The 24,777-nt window shown below is 53.6% G+C and overlaps 1 protein-coding gene across 6 annotated transcripts in view; it reads right to left on the bottom strand.

Annotated features, from left to right (window-relative positions):
* KATNIP (katanin interacting protein) overlaps positions 1–24,777 on the bottom strand; it is a 173,588-nt gene that overhangs the window by 5,353 nt on the left and 143,458 nt on the right. For 3 of the 6 annotated variants that reach the window (XM_047714380.1, XM_047714383.1, XM_047714381.1), the window contains 8 exons: positions 20,553–21,278; positions 19,549–19,754; positions 17,175–17,253; positions 11,246–11,423; positions 6,849–7,014; positions 3,931–4,088; positions 2,539–2,603; positions 1,163–1,273 (listed from right to left, as the gene is read on the bottom strand). In XM_047714380.1, coding sequence (XP_047570336.1) covers positions 1,163–1,273; positions 2,539–2,603; positions 3,931–4,088; positions 6,849–7,014; positions 11,246–11,423; positions 17,175–17,253; positions 19,549–19,754; positions 20,553–21,278 — 1,689 coding nt within the window. Of the gene's footprint in view, positions 1–1,162; positions 1,274–2,538; positions 2,604–3,295; positions 3,429–3,930; positions 4,089–6,848; positions 7,015–10,455; positions 10,768–11,245; positions 11,424–17,174; positions 17,254–19,548; positions 19,755–20,552; positions 21,279–24,777 lie in introns of those variants that run through there. The other 3 variants (XR_007124556.1, XM_047714384.1, XM_047714385.1) reach the window with 3 other exon arrangements.

The following is a 24,777-nucleotide window of genomic DNA, read 5'->3' as shown; positions in this document are numbered from 1 at the left end:
CTTCCAACCTGTGAGGTCTGGGGCAAGTCACAGAACAACTCAGGGCCTGCTTCCTCATCTGTAAAATGGGTATAAAAACCTCCACGTCCCAGAATGGATGTGAGCAGGCTCGGTGAAAATGAACAAGCCTTGTACCTCTGAGGAGTCACTAATAACCATCAAAAACACCAGGAATCATTTATCCCAGGCCAGGAGGATGGTGTCACCAGGGGAAGGCAGAAAAGGATCCAGAGGGACCCCAGGGACCCCAGATAGGTACAAGACAGGCTTTGGGGTTAGACTTGCTCTGGTGGGACCCTGTGGTGGCTTAGGGATCACAGGGCAAGGGCCCAGAGGGCTCAGGCAGGTGACATCAAAAGAAGAAGCCTGACAGTTCAGTGGTCAGACAATGGTCTGTAGAGCTAAACTCCCAGCTCTATGCTCACATGCTGTGTGACCTTGGGCAGGTTACTTAACATCTCTTAGTTTCCTCACATGTAAAATGAGGCACCATGGGACAAGCCCTCACAGAGTGAGCCCTCAGTAAATATTAGCAATTTGTTTTGGGGGCCTGTTAGAAGACAGTAAGGACATGTTGGGGCAGAAGGGCAGTGGATACTCAGGTCTAGCCATGATCACTGTATATGGCTATCTCTAATTTCTCAAGAGTAGCTGAAGACTGAAGGTTTTCCTGTGAAACTCCCTGATTTTTAAAAAAAATATTAGCAACTAAGCTAAAATATTGAAAAACTCAGTGAGCTAGCAGTTTGCAAAATCTGGTGGGGGCGTTCCATGAACAAATGGGTCCATAGTCAAGAAATTCAGGACACTCTGGGTTGAATACAGTGCCACAGGAGGCTCCCTGCAGGCCTTGCCAGAGCCTTTAGAACTTGCCAAAGTACTTGTAGTTCTCCGGGATGGGGTGCATCTGGTTATCCTCTCCCAAATCCCCAGGCCGCAGGACTCTGTCACATGGGACTCCTGCCATGGACACCTTGGCAGGGGCTGGGAGCTGCCCATGGCTCTGCCCACCCTCCCAGGGGTCAGCATCTGACCTGAAGCAGAGCCCACTGGTGTTTTTATCCCAGGGTCTGGCTCCTACAGGGACATTTCCTGTCCTTCTCTGCACCCTCCCATGCACCCTCCTGTTGGGGTAGAGTCCCCATCTGCCTCAAAAGGATACTATTTTCCGACAGAGGGATCTTTTCCCCCCGCTCATCATACAGCTCCAGGCCTGTGAGACCAATATAATAGGGATCACCCCAGCTGGTCAGGAGTTGCAACTGGAAAATGACTAAGGGATGTTATTAAGGAAAAACAGGCTTAATTTTCCAAGAACAAAGCAAAACAGCGACAAAGATAATATAGGGCTGTACTTTCGGGGGCTTCTACAGATGAATAAAAGGAAAACATCATCTTTTTTTTAACTCTCATGGAGACTGAAGCCCAACAGAATATATGTGGCATCAAACTGTCTTGAATTTAAACTATGTATGTGTGTGTTTTAAGAATTAAAAGCTGTCCTCCAAGCCTGAGAGACAGGAGGACAGGGGCGGGGGGGGGGTGATGCTCTCCAGGGAGCTGGCAGGAAGTGAACCATTTGTGTCACAAACTCGTTGTGTGGTGACACTGAACAAAGTGACCAGGACTCAAACTATCTCCTGCCTCAGTTTCCCTGGTTGTAAAATGACAAGAACAGAGTGACCATTGCCTTCTCCATCCATTTCAAGTGCGCAGGGTCGGGGTGGGCGGGGGGTCGAAGGGGAGAAATACAGGAGCTCTGGAGCACCAGGAAGGATGGGCCGTGGCCGCATGAGCCACCATGGCTGACTGCTTCCCGCAGTCCTCAGCCCTGTCCCCCCACCAGCTCCCAGCATTCCAGGGGCGGGCAGGGCAGGAAAGGTGGCTTCTAGACACTATCACAGCCACGGGCACTCTGTCCAGGAGAACAGGCTGCTAGGAGAGCCAGGATGCTCGTGTTCACTCACCTGCCTGGCCCCTGCCTGGCTCTGTGGCCTTGGACAAGTTCCTTAACCTCTCTGGGCCTCTGTGTTCTCAGCTGAGAAATGGGGATGCTCGCAGCACCACTGCACTGGGCTGGGGGGAGGACTGAGTTACAAATGCACTGTGACCGTGCCAGGCCCAGGAAAGGATCCAGCAAACTAGGGCTATCCTTACTTCTGTGTTCATTTCCTCCCTGGCTTGCTTCCAAGGACAGCCCCCAGTTCAGTCGCTGGGGAGAGCTCCAGCTTCTCTGGCCTCTCCCAGCTGGAGTCCTGGGTGCTGCCTCTGGAAACCTCAGTCCAAACCTCAGCCAGCTGGCTGACCAGGGAGCGGGGTCTGGAACCATGTCACCGCCCCCCACCCCAGCAGTGCTCAGTGAGCCGGAGGCCCTGGGAAGCCTCCCATCCTCCCCTGGGTTTCCTGGCGCAGTGCCCTAGCGCCTCGGCCATGGCCTGCCCGGAACCCCAACACCACCACAAGGGCAGAGCGCTCTCCTGGGGTTCCGGGCGCAGACCCCGAGGGCCCGGGATGCACAGACAGGTGGGAGGAGGATACAGCCGCAGGGCATCAGGGGTGCCTCGTAGTCCATGGTCGCCCGCTCCTGGCTTTGCGAGTCAAGCCTAAAAAGACACAAAACAGCACCAGGAAGCAGAAGATCTCAATGGCCTTGATGGCTGGTCAGTTATTCTCCCGGCTGCACACTATATGAAGACGCGGCAGGTCGGGGGGCGTTCCCTGGCAGCGGGGACTGACCTTGTCTGTTCTGGAGTCCGCTCTTTACCACCTAGCCCTCTGGCCCTTTCATGAACAGGGCAAGTGCACGCTGTGCCCATGGCTGAGTGAGACCGGTGTAGGGGTGACAGATGGGAGGGAGTGCGGGGCTGGGGCAGACTACCCCAGGGGGTGGTCAGGGAGCCAGCACCTGAGCTAAGAAGGAGGCAGCCACACAAAGCATCAGAGCTGAACCTTCCAAGCAGAGGAGCAGCCAGAGCAAAGGCCCTGTGGTAGGAAAGCACCAAAGGGGCTGGATCGTGGGGCAGGATGGGAGGCTGGCAGGAAGAGGAGGCAGGAAGGTGGGGCGTACCCTGCAGTCTTTGCTTTGGGAGCCTGAGCAAGGGCCTTCAGTAGCGGGGACCTCAATGCCCACATCTGTAAAATGGGCATAATAACCCCTTCCTCAGAGGGCAGGTGGAAGGATTCCCTGAAGGATGAACGCAAAGCATCTGAATGGATATAGCACTTGGGAGGAAGAGTTCTCAGCCTCTGCACACTTCTCCCTGGGCGCCTCTCTCCCTGGTCCGTGGGCCAGTACCTTCCAGGCCTTGCTGGTTTTTCTTCAATTTCAAGTGCACTGTTATAATTAAGTGGCTGTTCCCAGCGACCGGTCCAAGAAGCGATCCCAGCCATGGTGGAGGGAAACTCATTTTGTTTTGTGAGCTTGGCCTCTGGCGTTTGGACATGGGGGGTGGGGGAGGGATTTAAATGAATAAACTGAACGTGGCATTTACAAATTGTTATAACCTTAATGCAGCTGAGACGGGGCCAAGAAATACCAGCGCACCCACGAAATGTTAGGCTCTCATTTCCTCTTTGAATCTTTCTAAACCAGGAACTCGGGAACAAGAGAGAAGGCCCTTCCCCGAATTGGCCAGTGGGCATTTCTGGAATAGGACGCAGGCTGGAGCCTCTTTTCCCAGCAGGAGGTGCAACGAAGCATTAAAAGAGCTGAAGCCCTCCAGACTGTGGGGAACCCAAACATCCCCAGACAAGGTGGGCTCATCCCACGGGCTTCAGCGGACGCCTGACAGAGCATTAGAAAACCGCCAGGTTGAAAAGCGACGCGTTTGATCATCATTTCAAAACCTTTAGGTAGCGACTTCAGAGCTACGCGTGAAGCCAGCAGCCGGAGGACGGGGAGGGGACATTCCTGATGCTGCTAGCCCTCACCTCCGGGCCGGCGGGGGCAGCTGGCGAACGTGCAGATAGTCCACAAAGAGAATTTCTTGAGCGAAATCAAAGTGGCAGTTGCCCGGCCCCTTCCGGATGAGGAAGCCCTCTGGAGGGGAGACACACAGGCCATCCAGGGAGATGTGGACGATTTTGGCCTGGCAAACAAAAGGAGAAACATGCTTGAAGAAAGGCAGCCAGCCAGCATGCGGGCCAGTGGCGTGGGCCGACGGGGCTGTGGCAGATGTCCGAGTGTGACGGGGAGCCCTCACGGAGCCCCCAGGCCTAGGACATCCCTTGGTCTGGCCTTCCTCTCAGACCAGGACTACCTGGCTGGGCCATGCTCCCTGCCAGGCACTGAGCTGTGCGCTGGAGGAATAGCAGGGGAACAGGCAGGTGTGGCCCCTGCCATGGTGGCCCAGCTCAGCAGCCTGAGGTGGTATCACGTTTCGGGCCTCCCTCCGCAGAGACCCTGACTGGGCCATCTAGATCTGCCTTGGGGCCTGGTGAGTCACAGGCGCTTACTAAGAGCCTGCCAAATGGGTTCGATCTGGGCCAAGGTCTTCCGCTGGTCTGGGACAGATATCACCAACTAGAGGCCAGGATCTACCAGTAAATCTCAAAGCCTGAATGACAGGGTCTGGAGTGGCTTCCCTGGGGTGGGGTGGTGGTGGTGGTGGTGGTGGGTGAGCACAGGGGGCAGGAGGCCAGCACTCTCCCTCTGACAACGCATTTTGGAATCGGGACTCCCCACATCTTCACGGTGAGCAACGTGGGCCTGACTGCTGACCAAACTGGTCGATTTTCACCTTTGGGAGACACAGAAGGGCTCCTCTGTGTAGAGAAGAGCCCTGCTCTGGGTCCCACTAATAACGAATGTGCCCCCGAGCCCTTCATTCCTTCAGCATTTTGGGGGCCCCCCTCATGGCAGCCGGTCACAGGACACGTAAGCCTGAAAAGTGTAGGGTAAGCGGCTTCATGCATGGCTGGATATGGGGACCAAAAGGCTGTTCCTACATCTCTCCACTAGGCTTCGCTCAGGTGGGTTCAGACCCTGGCCCGAGGGCTGGACCTGGACAAACAGAACTGTCACCCGCTGGTCATATGATTGGACCAGGGACATGGAACTGGACCAGACCAATCAGCGTGACTCCTGCAGTTTCACGGGCTCGCCTCCAAAGAGGAGGTCCTTCTGCAGCTGGGTGTGGAGCTAGCTGGAAGCTGGGCATCACAGCAGAGGCCTGGGAAGGCCCCCCCTCCAGGACGACCCCCACCTCTAGGAAGGGCCCGACTTCCCCATGCCTGTTGATTCCCTCGGACAGGGTTTCTACTACCGCCTCCATCTTGTAGCCATGGAAACCAGAAGTCCAAAGACGCTAAGCAATTTGCTCAAGGACCCACTGCCAGGATCTGAAGCCCATCTCCAGCGTGCAGGGCCCGGCTCTAACCACACGCCAGGGACCCATCTCCAGGGCATCCACAGGGCCTTGGGGGACACACGCGCCCGAGGCATTTTCCTGGGGAGATGCAGAGTTTCCATCCCCTGTACTCTGGGATCCTCCCCACCCCCACCAGACTCTGCCCATCTCCCTGCCTCCTCCTTCCCACTGTGGCCACTTGTCACCCGCTCGCCCACGCAGATGGTGGCCAGGTCTTGGAAGCAGGGCTTTGGGCCCAAGATTTCCAGGCAGCAAATCCAGGTCACAGAGCCTTATCTGGAAGGACCGATTTGCTCAAGGGAAGATATGGGCCCAGAGGCACGAGCTGAGCCTGGAGAATGTTTTCTTAATGCCAATCTATCTGCCTTTCTAAACGTGCTGATCTAAACGTGCTGTCGCACACTCTGGGAGACGCCAGTGCGGCCCAGGAGGATCTGTACAGTCCGAGGGGCTGTCACCCCAAAGGTGAGCGCCTGGAGCCACTGACTCCACGCTGGCAACCCCCATGGTTCTACGGGGCCCACGGGAGAAATGACACGGCACAGGCATGGTGGGGAGCCACACCGGGGCTCCCGGGATGGAGGCCTGGCTCTGTTAATGTCCATGTGGCAGAGGAGGATGGCCACCGTCCCAAGGCAGGTTATCATCCTCATCCTCCTCACTTTACAGATGGGGAAACGGAGATGCAGGGAAAGCAGGTCACTCGCCAAAGGTCACATGGCTGGCTGGGGTCAGAGCGGGGATTTAGACCAGGGCCTGATAACTTTAGGGCCCCAACAGCATGGCTCTATCTTAGGGGACATTGTCACCATCACTTCTGGGTTGTAGTGGGGAGGGGACGAACATATCATAGTCTGTAGTCACACAAGGACAGAAGGGCCCACGCAAAGGGCACTTCTGGTGTTCTCTTTCCACAGTGTGGCAAGATGCCTGCTTTGTCACACCCAGGAGCAGGATAACATGGTACGGGACTGGAGTGTGGGCTCCCAGCCCAGCAGATGTGCACTGGGGCTCTCACTGTGTGATCTTGGGATGGGTGAACGTACCGTTCTGAATCTCAGTTTTTAATCCTCTGAAAGAGAGTATATATCTGCTTCCCAGAAGCTGGGGTGAGGGTCCCCTGAAATGAATGGGTGCAGAGCCCGCAGCTCAGGGCCTGGCCCCCAAAATGCTCAATGAACAACAGGGCCCCAACCCAACCCACCACTACCGTTCGGGGGCTGGGCCTGCTGAGGAACCCCAACCCCCAAAAGAGACAAAGTGCTTTCATGTCCCAAGTCTGCCCTGGGCTCTTGAGCCCACATCTGCTGCTTGCAGGAGGAACAAAGAGCAAGGCCCTCTCTCCCTGGCTGTAACCCCTCAGCTCCATTTGGAAAGTTCTGGAAGATTTATGCGCCTCTCTGGCAGCCACGCCAGCCATTTATCAAGGCGCCGTTTCCCTGACAGTGGACTGAGCGCGGCTGCTATTCCCCAGCTTACCCCGCGATAGGTGTCCTCGGGAGATTTATTGTAGTTCCAGAAGCGCAGGCCAGTGATGCTTTCGGCTCTGTCGAAGCGGATCGTGACTACGTGGTCCAGGCCAGGCGAGAAAGGGATCAGCCACATATGCTCATCCTCCATGGTGATGTTGGCTCCGTCGATTAACCTGCAAATAGCGGGGAGGGAGCGGTGAGCTGGGGCCCAGCCACGACCTGTGGGAGAAACCAGAGCGAGGGGTCTACACGCGCTTATGGCCCCCTGCACCCTGCCTGGCACAAGCCTGGACACATTAGGCTTGTTAAGCGGAGGTGGGACTCATGACAGTCACCCGGAGGGGCCATGTCTCACCTGTAAAATCAGACAAAATAAGGTCTTTTAATAGTCGGTGCTGTTAAAAGTGTGGCAAAGCGATCATCAGGTTTAAAATAAAGGGGGAACATGTGTCATCTTTCAGGACCTTCTAACCCGGTGATCTCACTTCTGGAATTATTTTCCTTTAAGGAATATTTGTTCAACCTGTGGGAAAGGCTCTCTGCACAAAGATATTCATTACAGTGCTGTTTATTTATATTAGCATAAAAGGAAAAAAAAAACCCAACGACCAAAAAACCCCCAAGTGGTTAAGTAAAACAAAGGGTTAAGTAAATCTGCACAGTTGTTAATACGATAACCGTGAGGACGATGCAGTGAAGTGGAAAACGATTTTACTGCTGGAAGATGAGGACGGGGGCCAGGAGAGAAGATGAAGAAGTGAAAAACACATTTGTGTCAGAGGGGATGGGAGGTGGATGATTTTCTCTACTTTCCAAACTTTCTGTAAGATGCTCTATTGGCTCTATGGTACATTTTGGAAGAATTCGATTCCTTCCTTCTGGTGCCCTGTGAGAGAGCTGCTAAGGCACTAGAGTGAACTCGGCAGCTCTTGGTGTGGGAAAAGCACGAGAAGGGGGAGGTGTGTCTGTGGGGAGCTGGTCTGGCCATAATCATGCAGCCTCGACAGCCCAGGGAAGCACCCTCCCTGTCCTTAGGAGGGAGCCCCTAGCACCCTTGTGTTCTTAGCCACTGTTCTGAATGAACTCATCATCTTGCCCGCGTTGCACTCCTATCCTGGCCAGTTTCTGGTTTTCCTGTTCTGAACAACCTGCCTCATCCTTCTCAACTTGGCCTGTGTCTGTCCCAAAGCTGTCCCGCCACGGACTGCCCTGAACTGTTCAGCACACCGCAGCCCAGACCCCAGAAACAGAGGGGCCCAGCTCTCAGCCTCTTGGATAACCCTTCCCCCGACTCCCTCCTAATTTCCTGGTGACTTTGAGGCTGCCGTGCCAGGAGGAATTCCTAGATTTAAAAATAAACTATATTTTTTCTTTTTACATCTTGAAGTTTAGGATTTGGAATAAATCTTACAATCTAAGTGTTCATCCATGGAGGTAATGTTTCTTTTTTTTCTCTAAAAGGCCGTTATTAAATTGATGGATGGTGTGTCTTACAATTGCTGGCATCTTAAAACTGAGGAAATTCAGCAATTTAAAACGGAGGTGTTTGTGGAATTAGGTCCACTGGAGAACCTTCCATTTCCTTCTAAAAGCAATTACCCCTGTGTCCTAGACATGGGGCTGTCTCCGTACCAAAAATGCTACCCAATTCTCAAAGTAGAGAGAGTTGTCGAAGTGTTTATAGTCGATAGTGAAGGGAAGTGCCTACAGACACCACTAAGAATATCAACATGATACTTCCCAGGTCTGTCCACAGAAAAGCCTAGAAACTGTGACCAATCCAGTAACAATGAGCATCTCTAGGGGCTAGATTATGGTCTCTAAATACCATTTCACACTAAAAGGAACCAAGGCTTCGTGGGGAAAATGGCTGATTCCACCTCTGGGACAAGAAATATACAAAGGGAGCCTGAAATGTCTTGTGACATCAGAAAGCAGGAGAGCTGTCACAGACTACTGTTTTAAAAAAGGATCTGAACATTCTCAGTATCTAAAAGCAACTATAAGATAAAAATTGCAATAAATTGAGACCCTTCACAGTCTGTTTAAATCCATAATTTATGGTAACCAAACACAAACGTTTTAAAGTATGCTAAGGAAGCAATTTTTTATTTTTGCAAACTGAGAAGTAAAGGAAAGAACCAAGCATGTAGACTGCCTTTCCTATTTGCACTGTATTGCAGAGTAACCAAATAATTGAAGAAAAATTTCTCTTTATTGGTGAAAAAAAGAATGACAGTCTCAGCGCCCCACCATCTTGCAACCAAGTGGATCCAGCCACTGAGCACTGACCACCAATGTCACAAAAAGCTTCACCACCAGACACTCTATATGTTCTGAAGGGAAGTTGCAGTGACACCCATACCATGTCATGTCTTGCCCCAATGGTCAAGCCTCAACCTGATCAGATGCCTAGATCTGATGAACAATTTACAAGACATACAGGGGCCTGAGGAACAGGTTAAATAATACCATGGAGATGCAACCAGGAAACTCCAGACTCTATAGGGCAAACAAATATTTCTTTAAGAGATAATTCATAAGAAAAAAAAATGAAAAAAGATGGAAGGGAACCTGGAGGTTATAAAAAGCTTAAGAGATCTATCAAAGAATCATAGCATATGGACCTTATCTAGATCTCAAACTGACCAGTCACAATGTATGGACCTTATCTGGACCCCAAACCAACCAATCACAACACATGGACTTTATCTGGACCTCAAGCCAACCAATCACAACATAAGGCCTTTTCTGGATCTCAATATAAGAAACAAACTTAAAAAAGGAAGATGAGAAGAAGGCTTTCAGGGAAATAGGAACATGCTGGGTGTCCACTAATTCAGGGAATCACCATTAATTTTTTTGAGTGTAACAACAGTAACGACATGTTCTCTTTAAAGTCCCTATTGTTTAGAGCTACACACCGAACTGTGTAGAGGTGAAGGGCTATCAGGCTTGGGAGTTGCTGTGCTCACATCATCTGGATGGAGGGGTTTGGGAAGTGGGTGGGTGTGGTTGAACAAGTGGGGCCAGCTGTGTGCTGATCACTTTTGTAGCTGGAGCTGACCCAGCGGGCTCCACACCTAAGTATATGAGTGATCTGCTTTTGGGGTGTCGAGTGGTTCATGAGCAGACATGGACAGCAGGTGTGAGGGCCACGGTTAAGGGGCCCGGGATGGGAAAGTAGGAAGGAGTCTACCATTGATGGCAGGCGCTCTGGGTCAGGCTGGGGCTGCAGCTGTGGTGTGGCGATTCCCTCCCTGCCCTCCCTCCAGGGGACTTACTGTCCCCTCCTACTGATAAGGCAAGTGAGGCAGGGGAAGACAGTGGAAGTCAGTGGTTACGTGCACAGGTCTCCCACAGACATCCATTCAGATGACTCTGACCCTCAAAACTAGTCTGGGTGACTTCTGGCCAGTTTTTAATCTCTCTGTAGCTCGGTTTCATTTGTAAAGGGGGTGGTGGCCTCTTAGGGCTGTTTAAGGCATAAACGGATGAGGATCTGTAACCTGCTTAGTGTAGCCCAGTGTCTGGCATTTATTCGGGGCTCCAGGAATAGCCGCTATAATTTTATTATCATTACTATCGTAGTTGGAGAGGTTAAGAAACTTACTAGCTGGCAAGGGGCAGAGCCAGGATTGGAACTCTCATCCTTCTGATCCCTCCAGGCTCCTGCTGTTTACAACTCCAGGCAGAGAGCAGGCCCAGCTGCTGTCCTGAGCAGGGGGCCAGTGCCTGTCCCAGGTTTGTCTTCTTATTGACTGGCCCCAGTCTGGGCCGATGCAATCAGACAGAAGTGGAGGAAAGCGCCCGCAGCAGCCACGGACACTTCCAGACCCATCCCTTCAGACCTCGAGCAATGGCAAGCTTTCAGCCCCCGAGAGCGGGGCTGCTCATGGTCAGGCGCAGAGCTGGCGTTCCAGGCCCTACACTGAGCATGGTGGAGAACACACAAAGCACGGCTGTGTCTGGGAGCAGAACCCTGCCCGCCTCTGGCCGTGGGGCCCTTGGGGGTGGGGGGTCACCTCCCTTTCCCAAGCCTTGGTTTCCCTTGACTCTAAAATGAGAAGTCACAGGGGACACCTGGGGGGGCACAGTCACTAAAGTGTCTGACTCTTGAGCTCAGCTCAGGGGTTGGTCTCAGGGTTGTGAGTTCAAGCCCTGAGTTGGGCTTCACGCTGTGAGGTGGAGCCTACTTAAAAACATATCAGTGAATAAAATGGGAAGACCACAGACCTCACAGGGTGGCTGGGGAGGGCGGAATGGGGATCACTATTTGAGATTTGATTCTGGAGTCACAGAGCCTGAGCGAGCCCGCCTCTCAGGGCCTGAAGCGTCCTGCTGCTCACGCTGGGAGGGGATGGCTCTGAGGGTGTCTGCAGGTGGCTTCTTACAAACACTTACTTGTCCAGGGTCCGGGAGTCATCGGTGTACTCAGGGAGGTCATTTAGGTCTCTGGGAGAGGCAGAGATCTGGTGCAGGCTGATGGGCAGTGCCTGGCCATCCTTGCCCACCACTTCCAGGCCCGTGAGCCCCAGGTAGTGCGGGTCTCCCCAGGAGGCAGTGAAATTCAGCTGGAGGCCTGTAACAGGAAGAAGAGTGGCCCCTGAACACCAGAGGTTGTGGAGACGGGAAAGGAGTTACCTTCGGCCTCTGTGTTCTGCCCCGACTCAGATGAAAGTGCCTTCAGGGCGGGCTCTCTACCATTTCTCTTGGTGACCCTTGGGCCTGGGACACTGCTGATGTTCTGGAAATGTCTGCAGGACGAATGGGCCAGTGTTGTTTAAACCTGCACATGGGTCGGGGGGAGGTGCCTGGGTGTCTCAGTCCATGAAGCTCCAGTTTTCGTCTCAGGTCATGATCTCAGGGTCCTGGGATCGAGCCCTGCATTGGGCTCCCTGCGGGGAGTCAGCTTCTCCCTTTCCCTCTGCCCCTCTCCCTGCTCATTCTTTTTCCCTCTGTTTCTCTCAGATAAATACAACCTTAAAAAAAAAAAAAAATGCACATGGAACTGGATCCTTTCTCCCGTACTATCACATTGCCCCAACCGGCTGCTTAAGACCCTAGCATGGCTCCCCATGCTGCTTGGCCAGAAGGCCTTGTCCATCTGGCTTCTACCTACTTGTCTAACCTCCTCTTACACCAGGGGGCACGGCTCCACCCAGACAGTCTTTCAGTCATTCCTATTTCCAGCCCTCTCTCCTGTCACAGGGCCTTTGCCCATGCTATGCCCTCTGGAACTCACATGGCCTCGTTGTGCTCACCCTTCAGATCCCAACTCACTTCCTTAGGGAAGCCCTTCTGACTTCTCTGACCACATCAAACCTCTGCCCACAGCCTGCCATCAACTTCCATGCCCTGGTCACCAGCGTGATCTTGGGACCATTTGGTAAATATCCGTTTGCCCCACCAGAGGCTAACTCCCTGAGGGCAGAAACTCCATCTGATCTGCTAGATCTTTGTGTCCCCAAAGCCTGGCACAGTGCCTGATGCACAGCAGGAGCTCAGTCCAGATGGAATGTTTAAATAAGTAACTGCACGCAGGCAGCTACGTTGATACAGGACATCAGAAATGGACATTTTATACACTGGGCACTACTGCGAGACTTCCCGGGAGTCAGAGTAAGGAAGTGTTTCTACGATGATAACCCCATCTTTTTGCCCTTGCCTCACCCCTGTTCCATCAGAATCCATCTAGAAGTGACCCTCTGTGGTCCTAAGGCAATATGGTCCAGGCGAGTCATCCATTTGCCTAGAGAGCTCAAACCGAATGAAGCCCTTGGTCAGGGCCTGTCCAATACTTGGCTAGAACTTGTCTTTCCTTACTGGCGTCCCATTAGAGCAGGACCGAGCCCACTGAACTCTCCACCCTGGGAGAATTTGGAACCTCTTTCAAAACGCTCCTGGGGGCGTTGCGTTCAGAAGATTCACATCCTTGGCAACTTTCACAGAAGGCCACCTGGAAGTCACCTGGCCCTTGAGCTCAGGAGCGGAGGCAGAAGCCCAGGGAGGCCAAGCCACCCAGTCTTCCTGGAGCTCGGCTTCCTCTCCTATATGCCTGTCATTTCCCACATACGTTTTGTAACTCAGCCGCTGATTCTTCTGCTCTCCATGGTGCTGAGGCGGCATGGAGAGCATCCTGGGGGCAGGTGGAAAAGACGTGGGACCAGCATGGTCCTGGGCCACATCCTAGCTTCTCACCACAACAACGGCATGCAAAACGACCACAAATTCTTTACAACGTGACTCTGCCACTTCTCCCATCCAGAAGCGGAGTCCGTATGTCCACGCCCTCACTGAGGCCACTGAGAAGATGCCCTCAGTCTGGGCCACGTGACATGCTTTGGCCAATGGGAGAGCAGCAGAGGTGGTGAGGGCAGAGGATGGAAAGCGTGCAGGTGCACCTCGCCACACTTGGGGGTCCCACCGCATGAAGGAGCCAGGTGTGCCTGGTCTCCCCACCACCCCAGCCAACAGCCTCCCGACCATTGGACGTGGGAGAGAAGACACCTGAGGTCATTCGGTCGCCAGACCATCTGCCAGCAGACCAGACCCGTGCACAGGCCCAGGAGGGGCCCAGTCAAGCCAGTGAATTATGAGCCCATCGTGGATTAAACAGTGGTGGGCTGAAGCTGCTCAGGTTTGGGTTGGTTTGGTCTGCGGCAGAAGCTAATCGATACACTCCTTTCCATCCTGAGCCTGCGTTCAAATGTCACCTCCTCAGAGAGGCCTTCCCTGACCGCTCCGCTCAAATGGCATCCCCCCGTGCTTTATTTTTCATCACCACACTTGTCACTACCCCACAATGTATTCTCCATTCCTTTGCCTCTGTGTTTTCTTGTCTTTTCCACTAAGATGGAAGCTCCCTGAGGGAAGAAGCTCTGTTGCCTCTGTGCACCGTTGTAGCCCTCAGAGCCGAGAACAGTAACTGGAAAATAGATGGTCAATAAAAGTTTTTTTTTCTTTTTAAATCAATGATGGATCAAACAGTAGGTATTCAGTAGATGAGCACGGGTAAATGAATCAAAGTAAGATCACGGGGTTTCACCAAATTCATAGTTAACAGTAAGCAAATATTTATTGATCATCTATTATGTATAAAGCCCTGTCCTTGGACCTGGAGATCCCGGGGTCAACACAGAGCAGAATATCTCTGGGAGATACCACTGAGAAGACAATTGGCCCATAATAGACAAAGGATAGTTCTAGAGAGTAACGAATGCCATGAAGACAAGAAGGCATGGGTAGGGAGTGACTGAGGGGAGTAGTGGGGGTGGTCAGGGAGGGCCTCTCTGAGGGGGTAGCATGGGAGCTGAGACCCGAGTGATGAGTAGGAGGCTGCCATTCCTCAGTATTCCTGGAAGAACATTCCAGGCTGAGAGGACGGCAAGGGCACAGGCTCTGGGATGGGAACAAATAACTAAGTGACCAAGGGACGGCAGTGGAGGAAAATGAGGTCGGAAGGGCCGGGTACAGCCTAGATCACGCCATGAAGTCTGGATTTTCTTCTCTCTGTGGTGGGGAGCCTCTGGAGGGTTAGACTTTGAAGAAGGGGGCTGACTCGATCCCCTCACTTGGGTTGGGGGTTGGGGTCTCCAGGGAGACAAAGGAGGAGACTGTTGTGATACAAGGTACGCTGGATAAGGGGTGGCCCTTCTGAAAACGGAGGGAAGTGGCCAGATGCAGGACCTGTTTTGAAGACGGTACCGCCAGGATGCTCAGTGGCTTGTACAGAATTGAGAGAAAGAGACGACGTTTTTGACCCAGGCGACAGAGTGGCTGTGGGTACCAATCCCAAGAGGCAAAGTGCACGGAGTTGGAGGAGGGAGTGGATTTGGATGAGGGGATCGCTGGGAGGGAGAAATGTCACCTCCTCCGGGGGGAAAACAGGAGCACCCCCACTCCCCCCACCAGCCTCTCCCCAGCCGCCTCTTTGCTGGCCTGGCACACCGAGCTGCAAGGACATCTAATTTGGGGTTGCTCCAAAAGCACCCGCTCTCCTGTTTGAGCTAATATTCACGTTCCATATTCATTTTCCTCTGGTGTATCAATTAGTATTTATATAAATGGAAATTAATTTTGTTGTTTCTCTCCCACGTTTCAACTCTCTCAGCTACTTTCCTATTCATCACTGCTGATATTTGCAAAACGCCCAAAATTAGTGTCATCTGCAAATTAGCAAGTCATATATCCCCTTTCAAAACATTAATAGGATTGGCCATATTTACCAACCCCGGCACATTCCCCCCGGGTCACGTTATCAAAGTGCTCTCCATTTACACAGGCTGGTGAAGTGGGTTTAGGAATTTAGAGACTTTGTGGGGGGGCAGGGGAACAAAAAGTTTCAGAGAACAGCGATTCAGAAATCACACGCCTCCAAAAGTGGAGAGATGCTCGGTCAGGCTGTTCTTCTTAATACTGAGAAGCAGAGACACTGCGGGTTCCTTACAGCCAAAAGGGCTATGAGCTCTGCTCCTGGCCATCACTCCCGAAGGGATTGGAATACATTGCTGAGAAAGGTCAGAAGCCGGTTCAGCAGGAAGAACATTTACAGACAGCATCTTTGGGGAAATCATCAGATGAAGGGGACAGTGGCTGCTTCCGGGCCAACCTTCCTTCCTCCCTTTCCTCCCTGGCTGGGGCACTCACACCCCCAGCAAGAGCATGACGGGGGTAGAGGGGGCACTGACCCCTTGCCTGGGACTCTGGTGATGGGCTCTGACCCAGGCCTGGCCAATCCGTGTTTAGCATCTCACCTCTGCCCCCACCCCGCCGCGGGGAGCCACGGTGATTGGTTTATGGATGGGCATGTGATCCAAGCCAGGACCGGGAGACCTGATTCCCGGCCCACTGTTGGCCTCTGTGGGAACAGAAGTTCTTGCGTGGATGGGGTCCCAACGGGAGGAAAGGTGAGAGAGTGAGTGAAACAGGGCAGAGGGTGGGAGGGAGACCCCAAGGCCTGATGACATCATTTGCACCACTGGACAGAATAAGAACTGAGTGGTCGGGGAGATAAGGTAGGGGAAGCCTCAGTACATGGGAGATGAAACCAAGCCCCAAACCGGGCTCTTGCCTGCTCAAGGCTAGTTCTAGCAATTCTGCGACAGTCTCGGAGTCATTGAGAGAAAGTGAGTGTTCTGGAATGTAAGGAGCTGGGAGGCTTCAAAGTAAGGCATCTTCCCTTTTTTAAAAGGGAAACTGTCTTTGTGCAGTGAGGGAGGGAGAGATGGTCCTTGCTAGAAGGAGAGATGGTCCTTCCTACATGGGTGGGCTTCCTGAGGAGGAGGTAGGTGATAGCGAGGCCTCCAGAGGGGGAGTGAAGGATGCTGTGGGCACTGCCCGGGTCCCACGCCCCCCTCTCCGGAACCGAAGGGCTCATTCCTCCAGTGGAGCAGAGTGCTGAGGGCTGAGGGCTCACAGGGTGCACTGCCCTTGGCTTTGCCCCTCCTAGGCACAGCCCACATCCCGAGACATGTAGATACAGGCGAAGAAAGGCCTGGGCCCCTCACTCAAGACCTCTCCAAGGGGTCTTTGCAGCTCCAGAGCTGGTAGAGGCCTTGAGGGGACTGCACGAGGCCCAATCCCTCCCTCTGCCCAGCCCACTTGCCACCCTCCCTCAAGAGCACACCCCAGGGGACTCCAGCTGGTGTGACAGCAAACAGAGGGTTGACAGAGTCTCCTTAACAAGGAGGGGAGGGAGATCAGTGAGCCAGGACCTCGGACCCAAAGATGCCCCAGGACACAGCACAGGTGCTGGCGGGCCGGCGCAGGGAGGGAGGGAGGACCTGGCTGGAAGGGTCAGCAGGGAAAAGAAGAGGGAATGGAATCAGTGAAGCCCAGATGGAGTTTGCTCAGAGGCCACAAACTGGCAGAGGGCTGGCTGAACATACGTGTTTTGTTTGGCTCATAGGGTGTTTTAAAATATTACAAAATTAGTCACCAACACTTAAAAATTTGGAGGTTTCACATAAATATCCAGATTTCTGTCTTCTCAGAAGACCCAGCACCCTGGGCGAGGCTTCCTGCCACCCCCGCCCCACTTGGAACAGGGAAGAGGCCTGTTTTCCTTGCGCATGTTCCTGAGTTTGAGTGCCCTTCTGGAAAGGCCTACTGCAGAGAGGCAGCCCTCCTCCGAAGCGATACGGACCTGGCGGGGCCAGTGAACCCAGTCAGGGCTGTGTCAGCCCCCACTCCTCCCGTGGCTTGGCATCTCTGTACAATGTACAACCTGCCCAACTGTCCAAGGGAATCCCTGCCCCAAGTGGGCCATGACTCCCCCTGGCCCCTGATGGTCCTCCTGACCCTGGACACTGTCCCCAGAGAGGATACTCACAGATCCCGTGGTAGATGCCTGGCTCTGGTGTGGTTACTTCGGGGGCAGGAGGAAGGGATGGCAGCTCGAGCTCCAGGACCTGTGTGCGGGTTGGGGGAGGAGCAGAGGGAAAGGAGGTGATTTTAGTGATACCTGAACAGCTGGTTGGCCATTCTCCCCAATGCTATTATGCACTCTGAGCCCCAGGTAACCCTTGTGTCTTTTCTTGCATTGTCTGCCACTGTGGAAACTCCAGGATGGGTAATACGGGCAGACCCAGAAACCCCCCTTTCTCGTCTGAGTCCCCGCCAGCCACTCTTACGGTTAGGGGAGGAGGTCTGACACCACCAGCTAAGGTGATCAGATTTTCTGGAACAGGGAAGGACCCAATAGATGCATACCTAGGGAGCTGGAAGAAGGAGGGAAGGAGAAGGGTCAGGGAAGGGATGGAGGGAAGGAAGGAAGGGGGAAAAATACAACCACAGAGAGTGGTTCTCAACCCAACTGGTGTGGAAGCCAGGATGACGCAGCCCCGATCCAGAGGCAGTCAGCGTGGGCAGGCACACCGCACTGTAGACATTTGGCTCATTAGACCTCTACACTGTAAGCTGGGACAAAAAGGCCTTTACCATGTCACAGATGAGGAAGCTAAGAAGCGAAAGGAAGGGAAGGCGGTTGCCCGGATTTAAGAGTTTTGGTGGGGATGGTGTTTCGGTCCCAAGAACAACAGTGCCCTCAGCCCGGCCCCTGAGGCCCTTCCTTGCCTGGCTGTGGGGAGAAGGGTGAGGAAGGTGGCCTGCCAGGAGGATCCATGATGCGGAGCAACCTCGGGTCACCAGGGAGAGGCCACTGCCTGGCACCCCCGTGCCTTCTCTTGCCTTCCCAGAGCCTTTGGGATCTCTCCCTGGTAGGTGCGCTGAGCTGCGTACCCAGACAGGTAGGATGTAGGTCCAGCCCTGTCACTTCCTAGGGGTGAGCCACTGGCCTCCCAGAGAACTTGGGTTCCCTGTCTCAGAGACAGAATGAAGGATTCCTCCCTGTCCCTCACACGCTGGATGCGCTCAGAGATCATTATAAACATTTGGAAAGGGCTGGGAACATGAAAGGCTTCAAGGTCAGCTCCCGACTGGACACCCATGGATCCAATCCAGACCACAGACGTGCTGGGGCTCACAGAAGGTTTGAGAGTTTTCCCGCTTAGTTGCCAACAGTTTTTAATTGGGACATTTCCCACAAAAACCCAGATTTCTGGCTTCTCTCGAGAAAAATCAGGACAACTATCAACATGAACTAGCAACTCCTGTGTGTCCTGAGAAGCAGGGAGCTCAGTAACCCCTCAGTCTTGTACAATACCCTGCCGGGCCCCTATGGGCTCTCACCCCTCAGTGAACACCGGGGGACCTGCACCCCAACAGCCTCATGACTTTGCCAGGCCCTGCCTTCCGTCCTTCGGTTTCTAGCTGTCCCCATTCCCCTCCCCCACCCTCTGTAACCATCTCCTCTTTCTCCTTAGGGCCTCAAGGCCATCCATGGGGGCCCTGGGTCTCCAGATTCCTGATCCTTCACTTGGATGGGTCCTTTCCCTAAGGGTCGTCTTTTATTTCTTAAAAAATTGCTTTATTAAGGGCACCTGGGTGGCTCAGTTGGTTAAGCAACTGCCTTCAGCTCAGTTCATGACCCCAGGGTCCTGCATCAGGCTCCCAGCTCTGCATGGAGTCTGCTTCTCCCTCTGACCTTCTCCCATCTCGTTCTCTCTCTCTCTCTCCCAAATAAATAAATATTTTTTTTTAAAATTGCTTTATCAAGTTAAAAACACACACTTCGGAGTTCTAGCCTGGTTACACACCGCGGGAGTGCTGTGTGTCCTTGAGCAAGTCACTTAACCTATCTGAGCCTTGGTTTCCTAAATGGGGATATTGATGGTCTCTACCTGCAAGGGTAGTTCACACAAGACAACATGGAGCTCTACCCCTGGATCACCACACGTGTACGGGAAACCAGGGCTGAGATGATCATTATTTTAATTCTAAGCCTGCCTATTCAAAGCGTTTCTAGTCCTCTCCATCAAAAACAACAGCGAGTGATCAAAACACAACCCAAAGCAAAAATTCCCCTGAGACTACCAACCTCTAAATTACAGAGATGACGCAGAACTGATTTCTCCTAGCTTTGATTAAAATTTGAATACTTTCTTCACTTTGCTTTAAAAAAAATAAAAAAATAAAACATAATTAGAGAATGAAATATGACATAGAGGACCAAAAAATGAAGTAGAAAAATGGGAAATGTCAAAACAGTAGCACCAACAGCTTAAAGGCTATCCATCTTCATTCCTCCTGCTGCACTCGGAGTCAGGAGGAGAAATCTCTCTGGGGGGGCTCCCCTCCCTGCCTACCCGGTCCTCAGCCCACGGGCCGGCCTGGGTGTAGGGCCTGTCTTCTCCCTCGCTGCCAGCAGTGCTCGGTCTCCTGGGCGTCTCCTCGCTCTGCAGGCTGTAGGGGCTCTCCGGGTCCACGTCAAATGTCTCATCTGAGCAGAATATGGCCTCCAGAATGTCCTCATCGGTTGTGAATAAGATGGTGTCTCCAAAGTGCTCTGGTGCTGGATGGGATACCACGGAGACAAGAAGAGTCACCTGGCCCCAAATCCCAGTGGTCTAGACAGCAGGAACCCAGACCCATCAATCTCTGTGCTGTAAATCCCCACCCACCGGACAGCTCCTGATTTGTGTTAGGAAGCCTTCCTTGTTATTATTCAGGCACTTGCAAGTGAAATTCACATGCCCAAGGAACCACTTAGACCTAATGAACGGATCTAACGTAACGATCATCATTGTGATCCGTCGGGAAATGAGAGATGCTTCTTAGGTGTGGGGGAGGTGACTTAGCAGATGCTGTTGGGGCCCCACCCAGGTGCCTGCTGATCCCTTTTTGGGGGCTGGAGGCTTGCCTGGAAGGGCGTGGGAGTTACACCCCCAACCTGGGGAGCCCTGCTGCTCTGCCTTAAGGCAGGACAGATCCTGCAACTTATGCTCCAGAGCTCCCTTTGGGATCAGGGTGAGACTCAGCCTCCCCCAACCACTATCCTTGCCTGGCGTCTCCCAGTTCCTATCCCGTCTCCCTCCTTGCACCACAGGCTCTCCTGGGAGCACCCCCTCAAGAACTCACTGCAGAAGAATTCCCCCTTCTTCGACTCAGGCGCTAGGGAAGCTGAGTAAGGCCAGTGCCCAGGGGAGGGGTGTAAATGAGGTCAGCTCGTGCACCCCCCACGCTGCAAAAAACAAGGAGTGAGCCAGGCCCAGGAAGAGGAGAGACCCATCTGTCACTGGCTAGTTTCTCCTCAGAGCCTCAGCGGGTAGCAGGTAGGGGCTTCCAGAACATTCTTATGGACATACTCTACCTCCCGTCAGGGTCCCCGAGGCCTTGGCGATTTCTCCTTTAAAGATGCACTGCGCGTCTAACAGCATGGTGATGTCCTTCACGCCACGGAAGGAATGTATCCGAGATTTATTGTAGTTCCAAATCCGGATCAGGGCGACTTGGCAAGGATGCACGAAGTCTATGGAGATGGAGTGGGGCTTGCCCAGGGTGAAAGGGGCCAGCCAGACGTGCATGTCGTCCTGGGTCCTGTTCACCCCGTCGATGAGGTTGGTGACCACGCGGGGGTCTTTCCCGTAAGCTGGTAAAACATTGATGTCGGGGGGGTCCGCACGAATGTTTGCGATCTGCACTGGCTCCCCCTCGGAACTGAATATTTCTATTCCGTTAAGGCCGACATAATGCCTGTCCCCCCACGTCGACCTGATTTCAATGACCAGGCGCCTTCCGTAAGGCAAGACGGGGATTTCGAAGTCGCTGCCATCGTCCGTCTCTGCGGAGCTGTCGTCCGGCCCTCTCCTTGGCTCCAGCTTCTCCTCCTTCCCCGGGGCCAGCTGGTCACTGTGGCGGCTGTCCTTCTGCTGCCGCAGAAACTCGTCCAGGATGTCCCCCTGCAGTTCCATGTTGGAGATGCGTCCGCGGTGGGAGCGGTCAAAGGCGCTGAGGGAGTCCCAGGACTCATGCAGCAAATGCTCCTGCTCGCTGCGCCACTGGGACCGCGGCGGCGTGTTGGTGGACCAGGTGTCTTCTGGAAGAACACAGGACAGGTGAAGCCCCATTAGTGGCCTGTGTGCAAACAGGGAACCTTTATGGGTGGTCCCAACTCGGGGGGCTCTCGGCTAGGTGAGGGTCGCCCTAAGGGGGACATTCTAGAAATCAGGGTGGTTGCTCTTGGCTCTCTCACAATGCCTGGAGGCCCCATGGGCCTTGGACAGGTGGGACCAGGATGTTAATCGTCTGCCCTGCCTGGGGACCCTTGGGGCCACCTGTCACACGCCAACATTCAGGTTGGTAAAAAAAAAAAAAATCGATTATGGCTACCCAAGTCTAGAATCTGGTTGTTTTGCCAAAAGCAAAGCAGTTTTCAATATACCTTAAATTTTCTGAGAGGGAGGCCCCCGCCACCCCCATGCAAGCCAAGGGCAGACCTTTTTGTTGTCTGAGGACCTTTGCAGGAAGCCATTCTGCATGTCAGAGACTCACAGGACAGGTGGGGGTGGAGGAGGGGTGGAGGGGGCGATGCCTGAGTCAGCAACCAGCAGGGCGGCTCGGAGGCTGTCGCATCATGTGACTCGGACGGGGTTTTCAAAGGCTGTCTAATGGCAGGTGGAACGCTCGTGAAAACGTTGGACGGGAAAAAAACCCGCTACGCGCTCTCTGGGCTGCGGCAGACCCTGGCCCAGGGCTGTGCACGCCGACATGTTAATATGCTCCTCTCTGGGTAGTGGAGAGAAAAGACATCTAGCTTCTTCTTGGTCCCCTGATCTTCTAAGTTCTCCAGATGTATTATTTTGTAATCAGGCGAAAGTGCTATAAGGGACACCGACGACACAGGTCAGAGTGTACCCCTATGTGTGGCTAGGCTGGCTTCAAGAACGGAAGCCTGCGTCCCCAGCACGTGGAGAGTGCAGGCCTGGCCCTCAGAGGGTGGCTCTAAAGGCCACAGTCTCCTCCTTGTAGAACAGCAAAGCCCCAGCGGGCGCCCCCACAGCGGCCTGCCCTCACAGCCATGCCATGGCTAACTGCCATGTGAGGGTGCCATTCTGGAAAAACAGCAGCTGATGACACTGACGTTCTATTTTTCCTCCTTTCATATTGGACTGTGCCCCACACTCCATTTTCCGCCTGTCTCCTGGGGGACCTGGCTCCATCAATTACCCTTATCTCTCCAGAACCCTCCATCACCCCTTCCCCACTGGCACCTTGACCTCTCTCCACCTACAGACAAGCATAAATCTCCCCTACCAGAAAGAAAAAAGGAAGCCAGGCCTGATCTCGTGGTTTCCTCTAGCTGCACCCGATTTCCTCCCTCCCTTGGCTGCAGCCCTCGTGCCCTCCTCGCTTCCACCCTCCCTCAACACCTGCAACCTGGGGCCCCGTTGTGGAGTTACTGGTTTGGCCCACCCAAGCCCCACCTGCCCTTCTCCTGATCTTCTTTTGAGGATCACCCCCACCCCCCCACCATCCAGATTAAGCAAGTGCTGACAGCATCCTTCCAGGCTGGGAAAGGAATTACAGAGGAGGGGCTCTGTTTAGATTGGCGCCTCCAGGTGGCAGGACGTTGGACGTGGGTGAGCAGTGCAGGTGGTCGATTTGCTATACTTTGCGGGGAGCCTGCCTGACAATGAAGCCAACACAGGGAATGTGGGCCAAGAGATGGAGAGAGAGAGTCCTGATGACATCAATTGAGCCCCTGATTGCAGCCATGCCTGAAGTCAAACCCCTGGCGGCTTTCCATCCCTTGCCTTCCTAAGAGTCCTGTAATTCCCACAACCCTTCACTGAGCTGACTTTCTGCAAGTCACGATGACTCTGAGTACTCAAGCTTTTCTCAGTCCTCATGCTTGACATCTCAGGCAAAGCTCTTCCACTAGACAGTCTCTTGTCTGCCGGCTAAGGAGTGTTTGCACTTCTGGGCTCTCTCCATGGCTGCTGCTGCCTGCCTCCCCATGCCGGAGCCCTATCCTGAGCTTCTGCCTGACCCCATCTGGTCCTCTCTCAGTACTACCCTCCCTCTTTGACCTCACCGTGCCAGCTCCTGGTTGCCAGGCAGGCACTGCTCCAATTTCTAGGTCAAGTTCTGGCTTCTCTCTCCCAGCCACCACCTTCCAGTTCCAAAGCCCCCTCCGAAGGTGCAGACATATCCACTGTGTGCCTGAAAGGGAATTGGTCACCAACTCCTCCAACTGGCTTGCTGTCTCCATTAGCTGGGAATGAAGAACATCTAGTTCCTCACCACGAACTCCCCCAACCTGGCCCTCAGTGTGGTCCTTCTGGCTTCTCTAACCTCCCCTCACACCTTCTCCCTAATGATCAGCTCCACTGTGTGGGCCTTTCTGTTCCATGGACACGAGTCTCTTTCCTGCCTAGCCTTGCTGTGCCCTCTGCCAGTTATGCTCTTCTCCTGGATCTCTGAGTGCTGGCCCTTCTTGGCCCCATCCTCCTCGGGGAGGACTTCTTTGTGCCATTCCCTGCTGTGTCCCAGCGCCTGGCATAGAACGTGTGGCACAGACGTGCTTAGTCCAAGTTTGCCAGCCCAGCGATGGATGGCTGGCATCACCATTACACAGTGCCTGGGCTGAGGCCCAGGAGCCGAGGGACTCCCCCTCTCCACCTGTCAGCTTTGGTGCACCTGTCTTCTCCCCCCACTCACCCTCCTTCTCATCTGCCATTAAAAAAGACCCCAGGAGTTCCTTTTCTCCAGGTACGAGGTTTTAACATCTGGCAGAAGGAACTTCCATATGGATCGTCATGACATCAGTTTATTGGTATCTGATTCGCATTGACTGAAATGAACGGCCTGGGTTGGTCTGTAAGTGAGCCGAGGAGAGTGAACAGACGTCGTCTGTCAGGGACTCAGCCTGTGTGTCTCGGTCTGGGTGGGCGAGAGAGGCGGGACTCTGTTCTCATTCTGTGCCTGCTTTCTGATTTATTCTCCCCGAGATGTATATGTGGGGTTTTGAAAGCAGAGAGGTGCAGGCTTTCTCCTGGACCTCTTGGATGTGAGAGCAGGCTGGGGGTCCACGCTTCCCTCTGTCTGCAGCAGAACACAGCACTCGCCAGTCCCCAGGAGTCGGGGAGGCTGCAGCGATCCGAGCTTTGTCTTGTCTGTGTCAACATTCCTGCCCACTTGGAATGCTTGGAATGGACATCAGAAAGCCATCCTTTAATCTGCAGTCAACACAGTCTGGGGGAGGGGGAGCCGCCAGTATAAGATGACAGGATTGAAGCCTTAAAACTACCCCTTGGTGGAGGTAAACAGGAACTACAAAGTTCAAAACTCGAACTTGTAAAAATCAACGGCACCACCGAGAGGTATATGCTAATCGCTCCTGAAACGGGAAACGAGAATGAAGGTGTAGGGAGACACAACAGAGCTATGTGTGTTCAACATGAACAAGACTCCGGCCGTGGCCGATTGGACAGGGGGCAGACGCCTAAACCACCTTGGCCAATCAGTGTCTTCCCTGAGACTTTGGGAGTGAGAGCCATTGGGGGGAAAGGTCACTCTTGGGCTATGGGGCATCT

Source organism: Lutra lutra, chromosome 18, assembly GCF_902655055.1.
Source record: "Lutra lutra chromosome 18, mLutLut1.2, whole genome shotgun sequence".
In the NCBI taxonomy this organism is placed as follows: Eukaryota; Metazoa; Chordata; class Mammalia; order Carnivora; family Mustelidae; genus Lutra; species Lutra lutra.
This window is presented reverse-complemented; position numbering and strand designations above follow the sequence as displayed.